The sequence below is a fragment of the Conger conger genome, chromosome 3 (genome assembly GCF_963514075.1).
Source record: "Conger conger chromosome 3, fConCon1.1, whole genome shotgun sequence".
Classification (NCBI taxonomy): domain Eukaryota; kingdom Metazoa; phylum Chordata; class Actinopteri; order Anguilliformes; family Congridae; genus Conger; species Conger conger.
Window position 1 is genome coordinate 13,611,231 of NC_083762.1, and position 19,201 is coordinate 13,630,431.

At 41.2% G+C, this 19,201-nt stretch overlaps 1 protein-coding gene across 1 annotated transcript; it reads right to left on the reverse strand.

The window, feature by feature from the left end:
- Positions 1–37: 37 nt before the first annotated feature.
- Positions 38–17,532, reverse strand: LOC133124064 (calpain-5-like). Its single transcript, XM_061234920.1, has 13 exons — positions 17,450–17,532; positions 14,135–14,320; positions 10,675–10,806; positions 10,024–10,232; positions 9,150–9,342; positions 7,287–7,477; positions 7,027–7,104; positions 6,466–6,661; positions 5,403–5,525; positions 4,415–4,617; positions 3,540–3,661; positions 1,933–2,069; positions 38–1,348 (listed from the first exon to the last, which is right to left on the reverse strand). The coding sequence occupies exons 2-13, from the start codon at positions 14,297–14,299 to the stop codon at positions 1,166–1,168; spliced, it is 1,932 nt and encodes a 643-aa protein (XP_061090904.1). The 5' UTR covers positions 14,300–14,320; positions 17,450–17,532; the 3' UTR covers positions 38–1,165.
- Positions 17,533–19,201: the final 1,669 nt, after the last annotated feature.

Here is a 19,201-nt window from a genome sequence, read left to right on the forward strand (position 1 = left end):
CACCATTCAGCACGACAAGGCTTGACTGTATACTATATGACATGCTTGTGAACCCCTTTATTCTACATAAATCACATTCCCCGCTCATGAAAGGCTATAAAGTTGCCATTCGAGTATTTATCGTCAGCACTGCTTTTACATATCGCCTATACTGTATACATGCCACTTAAAAGTAGCTTGAATGCAAGAAATATGTCTTGTCAAATATTCTTATTAATATATGTGCATCTTTCCAGTAAACAACTGTAAATAGGTCCATTATTATTATTGCAAATGTGGACTCCGCATATAAGTATGTCCTATTATATAGGCATAGTACATGATTCCACAGCACTAAGTAGTCTAATAGTCCTGGACTATTCTCAATTGGAAGGCAGAATTATTTAAATTACATATAATATCGAATTGTCACATGGTCAACCAAAGACCCAATGTCAGAGGTATAAACTGCAGTTGTCAGAAAATAAAAGTCCTGCCATGTGTTTCTTCCTCAGATTAACTCAGCCAGCTGATTTCGCTAATAAGGGGCTTCCAAACACTTATTTTTCACATCCTTTCTCCTTTCCTAGTGTCTTTTCCTTGCTCCTAGCTCTACCCATCAGGGGAGGCACGAAAGGTAGTGAGAAAAGGGGGGTAAAGGTGAGGGAATTGAGAAAATTGGTATGGAATGTCAGTTTGAAGCCATGTCAGTTACAGACATGGGAGATGCATGGCAGATGGGGAGAGATGGATCCTCAGGTTGATCATTGATAGTATATCACCCTTTGAAAAACAAAATGCTTCCGCTAAAGAAGGTGCTCATGTTTTCTTGCTCAAGAAATCTTCGGGAGCCTCCTAGCTCCTGACGTCTAGCTCCTAGAAGGAACATTTAACGGATTGGGACTTCCTTAAAGCTGGCAGACCTCCATCGATTTCCAAGTCAGGCAAGGAACAAGGAGAAAGATGGTGACAAATAAGTGATTGGAATTAGCCAGTACCTCCTGGTTGAAGAATTGTGCTAATTACCCAGATGCATGGTCGAAACAAAATACTGGGGAGGACTTTTACTTTCAGAACATGGATTGTACACCTCTGCCCAATCCACGATCCTTCCCAAAGGACTGAAGGCAGAAGCCAGTAGACGGTGGCCAGGCTGTTGGAGGTGGGTGGCATGACCCTGTGCGTTTTACATCGCGGTGAGCTGGCTGGATGTGACCACTTTAAATGTGATGGTGCCGGGCATCTCCTCCTCCATCCCCTGTCCTCTCTTGTGAAGCTGCAGCTTCTGGGGCTCGGCCAGGTCCTTTAGGGTGGCGGGGAGCACCACCTCGCCCAGGAACTGGTCCTGTACTGTGCAGCTGTTCCACACCTGTACATAGCACACAATCATGGGACTGCTTCTGCAGTGCGCTCTCAGAGAAAAAATGTGTTCTTTTGCTTGTCTCCATAAGGCAGGGTCCATTTCATTTTGTGTCAACTACTGGTCTTAATTATTTAATTGACTGAATCATATCTTATCTGACATGTGTATGAGTGCTGGCTACAGCTGCAGACTGCGAGTGTATCCTACTGATTTTACTGTGCTCAAGCACAGGCCAGAACCAGGGCACCCCTGCCATAGATACATATGTGCAAAGTGTGAAGGCTCCTAGACAAAGACCAAATAATGCTGCATGCACAGTTTGGGACTACCAAATTTAGTTTCAGTGCACCCTCTATCCCCCATTCATTTGTATTCTTCAGAGAAGCCAAAACCTTAATGAATACTACCTTCAGGTACACTGCACCCTATTGGTACAAATAACAGCCTATGTTTCAAAGGTAATAAAAAAATCTTTATGTATGATTGCAGTAAAGATCTTTTGAGCTCTCCATGTTTAGTCCAAGTAATGTGAAGGCCAGTAGCTCCACACTAAAGCTAGAGGCAATGTGCTCATATTAGTTTCACCTCACCTGAACAGTGATAGCCTTTCTGGGCCTCTTCCGGTAGAATATTGCCCTTAAATCGAAGAGAGGGTCCAGGGTATTTTTCTGAACAGTGGACTGCACTGAGCTTCCTTCACAGTATACAATCACGTAGGGGTTTGCTCCTGCACAGCAGAGAGGTAGTGATGACGATGTGGATAACTTTGATAAAAAACACAGCATACTTTTTTCACAGGGACACTATCCCCATCTCATCTGGGCATCAGTGTGGGCAATATGGTGTCTTTTTGTTCTGTTTTTTAGTTATTTTTCATTGCATTTTCCAATGTTACCCTATTTGACCCTTTTAAGCAACCTTTCTCATAAACCTAAAATTAGATGGTATTTCAATAAATAACAAGTTTTGAATTGACCAATTTAGCCATGAAGACGACATTACTATATTATTAAATCCTGGAAAAGAAAGTGTCCTCAATATTTATATGCAGTGGATTGTGTTCATACAGCATAGCTTTATAATCTGAGTGCCTTTATGTAAATGGTGTGTGAGACTATGGCTGTGTCCGAAATGGCAAACAAATCACTAACTAGTAAACTAGATTGGTCCTCGTCCAAATTCAAAAATCCAATTTTATTCACAGTTTGAGGGCGCTAGAAATATCCCACTGCAGTCGCTAGAAAGGTGGATACGAACCACAATGCTTTGCGACCAGCATTTTCCCTAATTTGATTATACACAAGCCTTTTTTTCATTGTCTTGTTGGCAAACATGAAGCATGCAATGAAACTAGGACATCCACACGGTTCAGATAACGTTCACTATTAAATCTGACCCTCCCAGACACGCCCCATAAATAGTGACATAAAAACAGGCATACAATTAACATGCATATCTCTGTCCACATCATTGTATGCATAAAAAAAAAAAAAAAATCACTGGAATCCAGCCAAATACAGATGTTCTGCTGACTACACAAAGCTGCAGTGTAGCTGTAATAAGCTGGCTAGCCATGAATGAAGCCCACTACAGTTATATGACCATACCCCCCTCATTTATGGTGAGAGACCTTTACAACCCAAGTTCAACACACTTAAATAGTACAGAGAAGTTGTGTACACACTGATTTACACCACAGACCATTTACTATCAGGGGCAGACAGTAATACGTCAAGTAAAAAGCCTGGTAAAACACACAATAGTATACTCCACGGTATGTCTATGTTAAATATGACCATCATAAGCATGTATTTTACCTTTAAGGTTTTTACACACCTTCAGTTCAGTGCTCACAGTGGTGGTGGACATTTTGTGTTGGAAGTGGAACACATAGAAATACATCCATATGAAATACAGCTGTTCCATTATATTCCTTGGCTACTTACTATTAAGGGAAATGGTTCATTGAATGGAATAAACTGCTTGCCAGTTTTTATCAGTACAAATTATAGCCTTTCTTAATTATCTTCCTAGAAGTACTCTTACAGTGTCAACTAACTAAAGATCTTTACTTCAAATTATATTGAATCACAGGATGCATCACTGTCAGCAAAAAAAAGTACAGTCGAGGCAAAGGCACTTAATTACCCTTCCACTCTGGAATGAAAGTCCTTAGATATGCAGTTCCAGTACTCACCACCATCACTGTCCTGACTCTGCAACCCATTGGCTCCATGTACGTAGATCTGCGAGACCAGCTGAGGGTATCCCAGACAGATACTCCAGCAGGTCACTTTGGGCTTGTCCTGCGTTAACTCCCTTAGGGAAGGGGCAAGGTACATTATCCATCATCTGCTGAACAGAATACACCTATCCTGAACAACTCACAATTAGTATGTTTAACATATTACATTACATTACATTAATGGCATTTAGCAGACCCTCTTATCCAGAACAACGTACAGTTGATTCGACTAAGCCTTGCCCAAGGGCCAAATGGCTGTGTGGATCTTATTGTGGCTGCACCAGGAATCGAATCACCGACCTTGCGTGTCCCAGTCAGGTAACTTAACCACTACACTACAGGCCGCCCTATATAATATCCATCTGATCAAATAATTTTTTATGATATACAATGTGGCACTAGTGAGATGTAATCTGACCACCTTCTTTAAAAATGCCATAATTATATACGTATAATGTCCCAAAATTAATCTGCAGATAGAGTGCCTCCAATGAACCAATGATCTTGTACCCTGCTGAAAAAAACAGCTCAAGCTGTTGACCAGTTCAGACCACCTCTCAGCTTGATGTGGTTTGATCAGCTCAAGCTATGTGTTGAAGCAGATGGTAGCTGGTTTACCAGTTTCTCAGACAAGTTACAAGCAGTAGCTGGTTGACCAGCTCATACCCAGCTCGACCAGTTTCATGACCAGCTTGGTCATGCTGGTTGACCAGCTCATACCCAGCTAGACCAGCTTATGATCAGCTTGGCCTGCTTGAAAATTGAGGATAGCTAAATTTTAGAACAGGGTGATCACCTGTAGTATGGGCAATTAGGCACTACTGTACCTGCAGCTGGAATTCACATCTGTGAAGACCCTTATCATGAACTCTCCCAGGTCCTCTGGGGCGAATGTGGAGGGGATGATGATGTAGCGGCCCTTCGAAAGCAGCTTACGCATGAAAACAGTCCGTGTGTTTGTGTAGGCAGATGTTGCTGCACTTGTTTGCGTTATGAGCTTGTGTATCCGGTAAATTCTGTTCAGTTCCACCTGAAGAACATCAAACTGTATATGTCATATAACTGTCATTCTATCATTCGCTCACCCATTGATTCTTGATTAAACAAAATCTACAATCTACATCTTTGGAATTCAGTTGATATTATTCACTGTGACATTTTAAAATACAAACATATTTGTTCAGACATTAAAAATAATTTAATTTAACTTCTTTGTAATTTAACAAGACTGTTCCCCACCCTTGAGTTTCTCCAGTTGAGACCGCGGCCCACTAAGTCAAAACATTTATTGTTTTAATTACTGGAGGATGGATTGCTCAAGAGGGCGAAACAGCTAGAAACCATTTATTTAGCCAAGAGCTTTTCCAAAAATGTCTGCCAGACATGTCTTGTCTGTAGCAGCTGGGAGCTTCATCATTTTCGGGACACAGAGAGCTTTAGCTGACCTTTATAAAAGCACAGTCACCAGATGAATTCACACAGTTTATCAAAATTTTAGTTCAGATCAACTATAGATTGAATCTAACTATGTGTCACCAGGCTGATATAAGTTGTCAAGTAATCTCTTTGTAACAAATGAAAGTATAGCATACAGTTACATTTTCTTTATATTTGGCATTTTCACCACTGTATACATCTTAAGGCTTGGACTTATCTATATTCTATATGATTTAAAGTATATTTAAAAAAATGGAGGCTAGAAAAAGACATTTGAATATTACAGTTCAGTTATTTAAATTGTTTCGATTTCCTGTCTGTTCATTTTAGTTTAAAAAAAAATGAACTCCAAATGTTCAATCTCTCCATGCCTTTTACCTTGAAAACGGAGAAGCCGATGTAGAGGTTTTTCCCCTGGCCCTCTGGTCTGTGTATCTTCATGTCCTGTTGCTGAATGGAAATCAGCACTTCATCTTCTTCCTTCGTAATATCAAACACAAACTGTGAAAGAAATAAACAGAGAATTACCATATGCCTATTTATGCAGCTCATGAAGACCTGTCAGTTTTAATCCAGCTGCATAGCTGTGAAAGTGTCTGCTTTTAATACAGACGGAAAACCTTTCTGTGTGGGAGACATTGTGAACCAGACCGATTTATGATGTGGGGTCATTTTAAATTCACTGTAGTTCTCTAAGGCCGTTTTAACTCACAAAAAGTTTGATCCTGCCTGCCATATTTCATTTCCCCTTTTTGGCTTCCCCGGAACAATACGGGGAGTGATGAGTCACATGACTTTATTAACTGTGACTGCTGTACAGTTGCATTATTTGCCTGTACATAGATGTTGGGAAAAATGGCTTACAACTTTTTATTCTTCACTTGTCTTATTACTTTTTTAATATACATATTAAAAAGAAGTCACCTTATTAAGCACATCACTGTCTATTCTATTTCTGTGAGTCTTCAAATAGCCTTTGTAACCATTCTTTTTGGTTTTGAGTTTTTTGTCACTTGTAAGATGGCTTATGAGGCCCCAGGGCTCAGTAGTCCATGGTACTTTCCATCCCTCAGTGAAGCCTGGAAGGCAGCAGGTTCAGCTCCGCCAACCACAGATTATGTGTACATATTACTTTGCAGGCAGTATTTCGTTCATTCATTTTTATTAAATGTATCTGCTGAGGAGAGGACAGTATTTTTGGCCGGCCCAGTAGCCTCCTCACCCTGTCACATGACTTCATCACTTCAGCAGCAGGTAGAGGGATATGTAGGGGACACGGGGCCATTGTTACCCAAAGTTTTTTTTTTCGATCAGAAACAAGCTGTAAATCACATTGCACTCCCCCTCGGATTTCAACTGACCTGTTTTGTGTGAATTTCATGGTCAGAGAACGTTGCGTATCAATAGATCCTGTGTCACAACGGACCCCGCTCACCCCTACCTGTGGGTTCTGCAGGAAGGTGTCCCGGTTGTTCACGCAGCCCCCGCTGCGGTTGTGCCGCGGCTCAGCGTGTTTGGTCCAGCTGCTGAAGAACACGGCCTCGTGCCACGTCTTCTGAATGCTCAGGAGGGAGGTGTTGATGAGGCGGCACACGTCCACGTCGGTGAAGATCTTACACCAGTCTTCAACTGCCATCCTGCAGCAGGAAACGACTTGTATACATCGACACTCACAGAGATTTAATGGATGGATCTGGAGGTTGTGCCATCAGATTCTGAAGCAGGAATCTCTGGTCCTGAAGGGCTGCAGTCCCTGCTGATTTACTTTCAATCAGCAGCCAATATAGCGATTGGAAACAAAGTCAACAGACTCTTTAGCCAGTCAATGATTCAATTAAGCACACAGCAAAACATAGCAGAAACAATAGCCCTCCCGGATTTGAGCTTGAGATCCCTGGTCTAAAGGCTCTATTTTCTTATTTTACGAAATATCATATATTGCTGAAATGAAATTCAATAAATTGTGGCATACACATCTTCATAGAGACACGAATATGCATACCAAAACTCGCCATCATTCTTTACGGTGAGGCCCAAGGCAGTCCTCTCTGTGTTGCTCACTCTCTTCCACTCTTCTGAGCTGTAACAGAAAGCGAACAACAGAAATTACTGCATATAGAGAGAGAGTGAGAGTAATAATGATGCATACAAGCATCACAAAATGGCTGCCATCCCATGCAACAGGGATCATTGAAGGTGAGGTATGCACAAAATGGCCACCATCCCACACAACAGGGTTCATTGACAGTGAGGTATCCCCACCTATCGCTCCACATCCCTTTCCACTCTGTCTTTCCCCACGGGTTCCTCATGCGGATCAAGAAAATCTTCTCTGGATTCAAAAGGGCCAGCAGGCCCTGACCCATCCGCACCTTCTGGATTGCTGTCACAGAGTATGCATGTCCTTTCACCAAACCATTAGCCAAGTGGATCTCTCTGTCCGACTTTGAGACCTGGGAGTGAGACACAAATCCAGTATGGACGGCCAATTCAGGGTCGTGTGAATTTGTCACCGATTAACTCAATTCGGGGCCTCTGAGAATTTTCACAAATATTGCCCTCTAGAAATTACTTCCAACTGCAAGCTCTGGCAAAGACCTTTCATCATGGGAAATATCTGAATCTGAAAATTCATTCTGTCTCGCATTTGTAATTGTTTCAAAAATGTCAAAAATGGTTACAGCATTTCAAAAAAATCCTATTAAGGAGGACAGTGTCTTCTGATTGGCAAGAATGGCTCAGGGAGTAAGACTATGAAATTGCTGAATCATAACAATTCTATTGGTACCAAAATATTGGTATTCTACTTGATATGAATATTAATAACATTTGAATTTTGTAAACACATTTTGGATTGTTCCACAGAACCCATCACCTAGCAGTTACCAGGGGAAAACAGCCAAGCAGCCAAACCAAGAGGACTCAGTATTGTTTGCCCAGGTAATATTAAATACAATTTATCTTGCTAAAGTTTCTGACCTGTGACTAGTACATACAGTATCATGCAAGCAGAATGGTGGCAAATATAAATTTATTAAGAACAAAAGTTTTACATTTCTAAAAAAAATTAATAATATGCTAAAATATGTAAAAGGATATTTCATTTTGCATTTTCGTTGTACAGAATAAGACTGAATACCATATTTTTAATTGATAATATTTAAATATCATAAACTAATGGTATCTTTGAGAATAACAGGCCAAGAGAACTGCTGTAGCATGCTCCCACAGATATTTATTCATTAATTACAGCTGTTGTCATTTGTTTTTGTACATGTTTGTAGATCAGATAGACTTATCAGTCAATGCTTTGATTAGTTTTCCATACAACTCTGACCAGAAAACAGGATTTCCTGTCGCTATTACCACAAATTACGGTTAGCCTGGAAATTCTGATGAAATTTAAAAGTTTCCTTGCCTGAACCTCATATTTTCTCATGGGTATGTTCTTGAAATGTGTTGCAATACAAAAGGTCAGTTCACTACTTGACTTTTCTTTGCTTAGTCTATAAATAATGAAAACAACCCTGATATTCTTGTTCAACATCTGGAATCCCGTTTAATAACCGACAATATTAATTTTCAGGGAAATAAAATAAACCCCCTGTGAAAGACTTGTTTAATATATTTTAAAGGTCCCGTATTTAACCAGGAAATTCTGAGCCCATCCTATTCAAATAAGAATGGCAAGTACAGTACATACTATGTGCATGTATAATCTAATTCAATGCACAATGAGTACAGTGACTTTCAGTTTATATTAAGGAATACAAATGATGAACAAAAAGCTTACATTAAGCATCCAACATGCATACTGTATACAGTACGTTTTTCTTAATGTGATCACACAGGATGGTCCTGGACACTACAAGTACCAGAACCATGCAGTATTCATTTAAAGCTGAAGAACAAAACGAACAAAAAAACAGGCTACCAGCTCACCTGATGATGCTTTTTTTTCATACTCCTAAGGTGATACTATTTTTAGGATTACGCTCATCTTTAGAGCACCCCATTTGCACAATAAGGTTCTGACACCAGACTGTGGGGCGTGTCACACATGGAAATACTCTAGTTTGGCAGGACGGGCTAGCTGCATGCGTTACAAATCCAAAGCTGACCTACCTTTATGGCGCAGCTAATGATACCCCCTCTCTCAAACACGTGGAGCAGGTCTTCAATTAGCTTCATTCGTGCAGCGATGCTCGTGGCATACTTCCCCTCTTCCATGTCAATGGATTCAGCCACTCCCCCAGTGAAGTCCACCATAGCATCTGCTGTGTTTCCCCCATCCAAGGACTCATAGCACATAGACAGCCTGTAGCCATAGGGACAATGGAACCTCAACTTTGGGCTTTATGTGTTACTTCTGTGGAAGGTCATTGTCAGGTCTGCAAGATGCGCCATATTGTTTTCATTTACGGTGAACACCAAGAGTGTAAGCCCCCTGCTCTGTTCAATTAACATTAGAATAGCTGCTGTTGAAATTACTTTCATGATTGATTGAAAAATCAGAATGACCCGGTTAGAAACATATCAGCTCAATACGTAATAAGCTCATATGTTAAAACTAATTTGGTAAAAATCATAATATTTGGATTTTCCAATGGCTTCAATTATATTATTATGCTTATGGAAGATGCCAGTGGAATGAAGATGCTTCTTTCTCATTTCACGGAATCAAAAGAGTAGAAATGCAAACTAATTTGGAGTTACATTATTATGTCCTTTTAAATGATTGATTGTATTTCAGCATTTAGTGGTAACGCAGATTAATTTCTGCGGGGAATAGTTTGCCATCTCAGCTAATGGAAGCAGAAACTCAGGGTTTTCAAGACCAGGCTTGATACAGCGATAGATGCTATTTAGCTTTTAGGCAAACTAAGCTGTAGGTAGACTTTACTGGTAGGATAAGGGGAGCATGCTGTCCTGGATGGCTATTATGTCTGGTCATTATGATGCTATGTTATGGTCTTTATAAGGCCAGTGCAAAGCTCACTTAGCGTAGGCTTTCTCCAGCAAGGCGGTCCAGAACTCGTTCTGCATGTTGGAGTGGCAGTAAATCAGCTTCCCGTCGATGGTAGGCAGTCGGTCGTCCACCACCACATCCACCCAGTCGCCAAATATCCAGAATCGGAAGTGGAAGATTCCCGCATAGCTTTCCGTATGAATGGGATCCCACTCCTGCTCCTTCCAGTCAGGAATCACCTGGAGAATCGGGAAGCCACAGTCAGCAGCAAGGAATGAATGTTTGAGGATACTGTTTGAGTAGACACGCTAAATAATCTTTTTAGGGGTGTGGTCCTATGAATCAAGTTTGTTGGGGAATACCTTTAGTCCACATACCACCTTTGTGAGTGCAGTGGTTTCTGTGAACATTAGCATTTTTTACCAATCGTCATCAGATGTGGCAATAGGAGAAGGAAACTAAGAAAACAAACCATTAAAATAAGAATTCATGTACATATTTGTGTAGGATAGAGACTCTGAATGGTTGTACATGCCTGTTTATATACATACTGCACCTGTACTTTTCATAATGACATCAGGAGAAATTGCCTGTGTGGCTGTTTCACAATGTTGGTTAGGGACACCCTTTCCAGGGACCCCACACCTTCACACTCCAGAAATAAGTGTACACCACCCTCACCTTGTTCCACAGCTCTGATTTTATGGCCAGGCAGGAGCAGGCTGCCACAAACCAGCAGTTACCCAGCATTCCCTGGTTCAGGTCATGGGCGCTGATGCCCTCTATGATGAGGCGAGGATTGTCACAGATTTCCTGTAAGAGGTTTAGAGGACATTTTTCTCATTTTATTTGTAGGTCATAAGTCAGTGAGGCTACAGATCAGACCAGGGCCACATTCAGCCCCGACAAAACGGAGCAAAGCGTTTATTTAAACAGGAACGGAGGCGTGTTGAACATCCTGTTGCAAACCGTTGGGCAGACAGTTTGCTCCTACGATGTCTGAGAAGGCGTTCTCTGGGCTTTAAAGTATAGGCTTACATCATTCTTGATTCGGAACACACCCACCAAACCGGAGTAAACTTACCTCCGAGAATCTGTTGCAAAACGTTGCACATCGCTGGGTGAAAACACATCGTTCAACACAGAAACCGTAGCAAAACGTTTTCAGACTGAACATGCCCCAGGTCAAAATGGAGGTCATAAGCTAATCGGAACCTACCTCTTTTCGGTGTGGTTCAACAGCCAAGTCCTTCATATTTTATTAAAATGCGCTTGTGGGTGCATTTATGCAGGGCCAATCACTCGCTGTGGTGGCTGCGCTCCATAACTTAACTACGGCAATTGCTGAAAAGAATTGGCCGACCTTCAAGCCATTTCCTGTCCCTGATCGAATGAGTCCTTTTTATTTTATTTTTAATTCAGGGAAATGGCCGCGTGGCTAGTCCGTTATGCTCTGTGCAACATCGTTGCAGCTGACAAGTGAACCCCATGTCCCAATAAAGACAATTCATTCTTGAACCGTACAGGTTGGACACTGTACTGTAAGTAATTTTGTGCAGACCTTGAATGACAAGATTAAGTCAATGTCAAATCTCATAGTTTATTGCAATATAACAAAATAGCACAATAAAACACACACATGTACCTTTTTACTCAACTTGAGATTAATATTCACATCTGAAATCAATACCTTGATAGATATTCCAACTGAGTTAGTTACATAAGCCAGCTACAGGTAATGTATAGGTTCTTTAATTTTTCTTTTTTCTTTTACATGGTTGGTGAGGAAGCAATGTCCTGTACATTGACTGCAGCTGAATATATAGAAAAGTAATAATTAATGAAAAGACACTCCTGCTGCCATCTTCTGGACACTTGCAATTTTGCCTACATTCCAGAAAAAAAAAAAGAATGGATCTGATGTTCAACCGATATGTTGTTGTATGTGCTTATCCATACCCTGGTAACAGCTAGTCAGACCTATAAATAGTGCTCCTTAAGTTGAGAGGTGAGATTCCCCCACTGTTCCCCAACTGTGGCACCTGGGGACCTGCTACAAATAACACAGCATATAGCATATATCCTGGAGATACAAGACCTCTGCATCATCTACTGTCAGAAAGTCCTGTTCTGTTGCATTTAATGATTTCAATGAGCACTGAAAATGTTGTGTAATCCATTAATGGGGCCAAGTTTTTGTTTTTTGCTAGCTACAGATGTTACTCCATATATTTCATGGGGAAGTGTAATTCATGAACACAGTGATAGGTTCCTCTACAAAACATGATAGTAACAAACAATAATGTTTTTGCCAAATAGATCTTCACTGGGAGCTTGTTCTGGCTATCTCCAGACAGCTTTTGACAAGGTTTAGGCTCTCATCCAACTGGAAGAAAACAATGCAGCACTTCCAGCTGTGTTCTGGACCATGAAACACCATTCCTTTTGTATCCTCCAAGGCATGTTATTGCTGATGATCAACAAACTGCTTCTAAACGAAGATTCATACACGTACTCTGAGGGGAAATTAATTCAGTCTTTTTTTCATCCTGTTATTCATCTGTCCTCTCTTAATCATAATAAATAAGGCTAAAGTTAAAATGTATTTGTACACAAAGGACACACATTTGTTGAGAAAACACGGTGCCAGACTCTCCTCTCCTTTCAAACTGAGCTGCCTTTATAACATTGGCCAAATGGGACTGTTATTAAAGTAAGTAAGAAACCAAAGGCAGCTGCTGCCACTGTTGTGCCTGGCACTGGCAGTACCTGTACCCTTTCATGGTGCTCCAAAGATCAACAGATTATTTGTTCTTCTTGGCACCTCCAACAAGCCTATTCACTGTCGGGAAAACACAAGTATATCTTTGATTTTCATGAGCATTTCCTTTTTTCCAAAGCAATTCTGTAGGTACTCATTCCACACAGTCAGCAATCCGCACCAAAGCAGAACGTCAATTAATTTGCAATTGGTTGAATATAGCAAGCCTGATCGACAGAATTATTTCCATAATGACATCAATGACAGCAAAATATTTATTTTTCACTCTGGAATATGTTATGAAATATTGATCATTCAGCTGTCATGTGAATAAAGTAAAGATATCTTGTCAGCACCTGAGTCTGCTCCAAAGGCACGATTCCAAAGGATATACGCCAGTTCAAATGAATTATTAACAGCAAGAATGGCCACCAGTAGGATGCGTGTGGCCGTGTGCCCATGTATCATTTTTTCAATCCACCATTTCGTGGAGTGAATCAACCTGCCGTGGTCAGAGTATAAATGTATTCATAACTGCAGTGATCTGCTTGGTGATACATGTGTAAACACCGCAAATTTTGAGGCAGTTATTGCGATGTTAATAATATTTGCCTTTTAAGGAAAACTAATTTGCTCAGTCCCAGAAGTACTACAGACGTTTTAATAAACGGATCTAAGAACAGAACATTCTAGTCCCAGAGATGTTCCATCTAAAAATGTAACTTCATAACTGGATTAATTAACAGGCTTAAAAAGTACATTTTCAGTTATTCAGTGTTTTACCATTCAGACTGAATAGTACATTTCAGACTCAAAAAGCTCACAGATGGAACTTTAGGTTACATGTTATTTAGCTGACACTTGTATCCAAAGCAACTTACAGTTGATTAGACTAAGCAGGGGACAATCCCCCTGGAGCAATGTGGGGATAAGGGCCTTGCTCAATGGTCCAAAAGCCATGCAAATTCTATTACAGCGGGGATTAAATCACCAACCTTGTGAGTCTCAGTCATGTACTGTACCTTAGCCACTAGGCTACAGGCTGTCCCAGTCGTGTACCTGAGCCACTAGGCTACAGGCTGTCCCAGTCATGTACCTTAGCCACAAGGCTACAGGCTGTCCCAGTCACGTACCTTAGCCACTAGGCTACAGGCTGTCCCAGTCACGTACCTTAGCCACTAGGCTACAGGCTGTCTCAGTCATGTACCTCAGCCACTAGGCTACAGGCTGTCCCAGTCGTGTACCTTAGCCACTAGGCCACAGGCTGCCCCTGCAAAAAGCAAAGAACAGAAACATCACAGGCACCCCAGGACCACAGCTGCCTACACTGTCCCGGTGGCCTCTTCTAGACCTACGGCAGGCTCCACTGGGGTTTCTCACCTTAGGCCGTTTCCACTCCACATTTCCAGGGGGGGATTTCTGGAAGAACAGAGACTTATCTGTCGCAGGGAACTCTGGGTCCTCAAATAGGTTCTTTTCCAGTCTGCATTCCTGCTTCAGGTCGTAGTATCTCTGGTTTTTGTATGGCGTAAACGTGCGGAACATCGTTCAAGAGGAATTTCTTCCCTGCAAATGGATAAAATAATAAACAATTAAACCACATCTTACATTTGTAAATTATGCTTAAGGTTGTGGATGGTTGCCATATAATACTGTGTTCTTGCCTTTGACTCTGGGACTAATGTCCAGAGTCTGAAAAAGAATCCCATGGAACACAGATATCTAAATAGAAATGCTGTCCACCTTGGTTAGTGTCATAATTACTGTAATCTCCTTATAGACTGATGGGTATGTTCCAAAAACAGAGGTTAGATGTTTTACATCTCATGTAAGCACTGCTTCATCACCTGTGACACAATGATCTTGTCAGTGATACGTAAAATCTGTGTCTATTTACTATTTAATGAAAATGAAAATGACATAAAATTCAGTCCACAAGCTCAGAAACATCAGTGTTTAAAATTTGTTTATTGGTCTCTTGGTGGGGAGTTAACGCATTCTTCCTCCCTAAATATTCTGCGCTGTTAAAGTCTCCGAGATCAATCTCGAGAAGATTTTGCTGACAGAGATGGAAACACGAACATGGAAATGTCCCATAAAACAGCTGCTGTCTGTTGGGGATACAAGGGCTAAAAATCCTCTCATAATGTTGATTTTCATAAGGTCCTTTTCCATGAATAAACTGAAAAGGTCAAATGTCAGCTCTTCAGTGACTTGGTCAATAAGGACACAAAGTTTATAACATACACAATCAAGTACATATGTATGTGTAAACTAACACACACTCACACACACACACACACACACACACACACACACACACACACACACACAGTCAAGTACCTATGTATGTGTAAACTAACACACACTCTCACACACACACACACACACACACACACGCATACGCATACACATTCAACAAATAAAACTTTTTTTTTCATTTTTTATGAAACTGTTACCACATATGAGAGTCCAAACCAAAAGGTCATGTAAAAATGTCAGCTATGCTTGATAGAAAGCAGGAGGGAGACTTTCTCAGAGTTGGCGAAGAGAAATCAGGATTCTGTACCAGTCTCCAGTCCTTCCCCAAAGCTCTCCACACCCTGTGTGCTATCTCGCTGTGGTGGCTGAGAGCCATTCAGAGCCTGAGGGACAGCCTTTCTCAGGACTGAAGGACAGTGCAGTCATTGTGCTACCTCATAGTCTACGGCAGATCCTCAATGATGTCACCCAACTAATCTCTACCCAGGTAGTGATGTGCCATGCGTATCGTATCGCATCGATGCCTGCTATGGGCAAAATGGTTATGCAGCAGTGTAGCCCAGTGTGAGAAACCTGAAAGTCAGAATGTCCTTTAAAATAGACACCACCTTCAAGGAGTAGGGATAAATGACATAGGTAATGTTTTGAAAACATCAGAGAAGTAAAATGTGGAACTTTTAATGACTTCATATAATGGAGTGATCAGATTGTAAGGGGTAAATATCACACACACACACACACACACACACACACACACACACACATGCACACACAGATAAATCAATTCATTATTGAAGGTTTAGCGTGTTTTTAGCCATGTTATTATTATATGTGTATAGGTTATATAAATGTTTTATTGCATCCTATTCCACCCATCACCTTCCCTGAGGAATTTGTGATCCATGGATTCCAATTTGGGTCTCATGACATGAACCAATCCAGCCAGTACAAACTGTACATGCAGACAATCTGGCACCTGTGAGAATTGTTCCATAATAAATTCACATTTTTATTTCTTTTATTATTCATGTTTTTTCACATGTACAGTATTTGACTCCAATAATGTGCAATAATGAATGTGAAATCGTGCATTGGGGAGGGGGGCCGTGTCCCACCCAAAGTTTTAACCAGTTTGTAATCACAATATCTCCCCCCGAATCAGTCTGCAATCTTCAAACCCACCCGAAAAAATTATAATCGTAAATTATTCCCACCACCCCACCCCTGTCCGTGATGACGACCCCCCACTCCCCAACCCCATGCCTTAACATTGAAACTCCACCAAGTTCATTTATGTCATTTTTATAGCTGTAACTACTGTTATTGTCTTTTTACTGTTGAGTTTTGCATGCAAAAAGTAACTTGTATTCTGTATTCACTGCAGTTGTCTCACTCACTCACTGCTTCATGGGATGAGCTGATTTTGAGTTCTTTTCAGTTATAAGATTGTAAACAAGGACACTGATTCTCTGATTCACTTTTTGGGCACATCTTACATGAGGAACACTGATATTGTGTGGGAACCAATTTGGTCACCAGATGTTTTTGATTTGATTATTTGATTGCTACATAAATATTATGCTGTGGCGGATGCATTCATTTTACGTATTTCCAGTAATAGAAAACCAAAAACTCTGACTCAAGGTGTTCAAGAAGTTTCACTAGTTGATGATGGCTGGTTGAATAGTTAGTTACTTGTGCTAGGTTTTTTATTTATTGTTTGTTAAATAAAAAAAAACCGTTTTTATGCCCTGTTTAAAGATTAAACAAAAAGTAACATAAATCTTTGCATGGATATACTCTATAACTGCAAAAAAGAATAATAGCTTATCTACTCTACAATGCAAATAGTTATTTGTTTGTCTAATCTACATACTTAAATTTACATGATGCCTAAGAAGGGAGCTTTGGAAATATAATTTATGGTACAACATATAAAAAATATGAATTCTGAGATATTCTATCATATACATTTACGGTGATACTGTACATGCAATAACAGCCTCCAAATCATATACGTACTTCTACTAATTTAGTTTCCATCTTCAATTGTTGGGTTTTGTTTTATTCTGCAGCAGATCCATGCGCACCCAAAGGAGCGACTATCAGGCACACATCTTGAATTATGCAGTTCATATTTAACATCTTTGTTCAATAAATGTGTAGACAAAGCCTGAATAAACATTCACATTGGGTGCCAGGCTAAAAGCATGCATTATATCAGACTCATTCAAACCACAATACTGAATGAACATTAATAGACACACTAAGTGTCCCTCTTGGTATTTCATACCTACTGCCTATAATTAGTAAAGCACTAGAGCTATCTCGCGCTTTAGCTCTAGTGCTTTAGCTCTGCAAAAAACTGCGAGACACATCACAGAGAGCAGGGTTTAATTGTGCATTCCGACAAAGAACGGTCGTGTTTCTTACCTCTGGATAGACCGAGTCCCTTCCTGAAGTCAGATATTCCCGCGACTGTGAGGAGGTTGAACTGACACCTCTCTGTTTTTTGGACAGCAACATAGTTCTCTGGAAGTTCCTGCCCGGGGCTGTGTTGTGTTCCCGTGACCTCCCCATTGGCATCGTCATCATCAACATCCTCATCATCATCATCATCATAAGGTTGCAGCCCACAGCAATAGCTCATTACTCTGTGTTTTTCTTCTCCAAGGTGGGGGTGTGTAGGGGGGAGCCTGGCTCCCCAGAAGTTGTGGTGAAGTATTATAGAAACTTTGGCAGGCACGCAACATTCCTAAAAAGTGTAGCGAGATTATCCCACATTAAATCCCAGCCCATTCCTGCTAAGCCCCCCGAGAACACGGCCTCCTGTGTGCACCGCTGGTTTATTTTAGAGACCTGGGCTGGGCGGGAGCCCCACAGCAGAACGCAAACCAGACGGACAGCTGTGAACCTGTCAGAGGTGCCCTGTGTCACCCTGAGGGCAACCAGCCCACCCAGCTCCCCAACCACACCTGCGCTTCTTCAGTGGGTGCAGGCACACAAACCGATGCCACTGACCCAGACCTGCGGCAAATACCTCACCCTTTTTTAAAATACATTTAGACATTTTACTGAGCTTGTCTGGTCTATTGGAACCTGTGAAATGCTCTCAAAAAGTACAACCCCCACCTTCTTCTCCTCTTGGCCAGCTCAGTTGCACCAACTGAGAGATCATTCGAGATTAATCAAGCACAGATAAGTATTTGAATCCAAAACAATGACGCATTTCATGCAAGTCAGGAGTGAGCAAAATGAGAACAGGGGAGGAATGTGCAATACTATTGTACTGGCTGCTTTGGATGCTTTCTTCTCAAGAGAAGCACAGCTTATTTTTTCAAATTATCTCACTCCTCACATTTGTCTCCAAAACTTTGAAATTGTCTGTACTCATCTGTCTCTTCTGCAGATGAATCTCCTTAATTTTATCCTATTGGGCTTCACGTCTATTCTGTACCTCCACTGAAGCTACTATGCTCACAGTTACACACAGGCTCCCTATTTACTGTTGCTGTACATTGTGAGTTATCTTATCAGACCTTATCTTATCTTATGCTGGAACACTCTCTGTAAATTGTTTCCGTCGAAACGTGTGGTGTGTGGCAACATCACCGTCAGCCCAAACAAATATTCAGGCAAAAATAAGCCAGTAGCAGCAGCCGTTAATATTATTCCTGCACACGGTTTCGGTTTCTGTCTACAGTGAGAGATGTATGATGGCTGCTCATCCTGCTTCACTGTGGGAATACCTGGGGATGTACTTCAGTGCGATCAGATGGAGGGATGCAGCCAAGCCTGAGGTCCAATCACAGCTGTTTCAAAACACCGTGCCACGGGAGAGGAGAGGCTGTACAGCTGTTGATTGGTTTTCCCCCGCTGCTGCTCTGTGTCTGTCTCTATCCTCTGAAGGAAGCTATGAAAAATGTTACTGGTCCCCATCATCTCTCTTAGTGAAGCATTCAGCCATGGGGATGACGTCAAACATCAGCTCTGCTGAAAAAAAACAGCTCAAGCTAGGTTTTGAAAAGGCTTTTCCAGCTCAGACCAGCTCCCTGTTCAACATGGTTTAGCTAGTTGACCAGTTCAGGCCAGCTACCAGCTCAGACACGCAACCAGTACTAACTGGTTGACCAGCTCATACACAACTACTCCAGCATTATGACCAGTTTACAATGATGGTTGACC

Bases quoted from the DNA above. Each gene is read 5' to 3' on its own strand.
- LOC133124064 (XM_061234920.1), bottom strand. From the start codon at position 14,299: ATGTTCCGCACGTTTACGCCATACAAAAACCAGAGATACTACGACCTG. The intron at 10,807-14,134 runs GTGAGAAACCCC...AACCTCTTACAG, and splicing joins TGGAGTGGAAACGGCCTAAG to GAAATCTGTGACAATCCTCG. The intron at 7,478-9,149 runs GTAGGTCAGCTT...TCTCACTCCCAG, and splicing joins TCATTAGCTGCGCCATAAAG to GTCTCAAAGTCGGACAGAGA.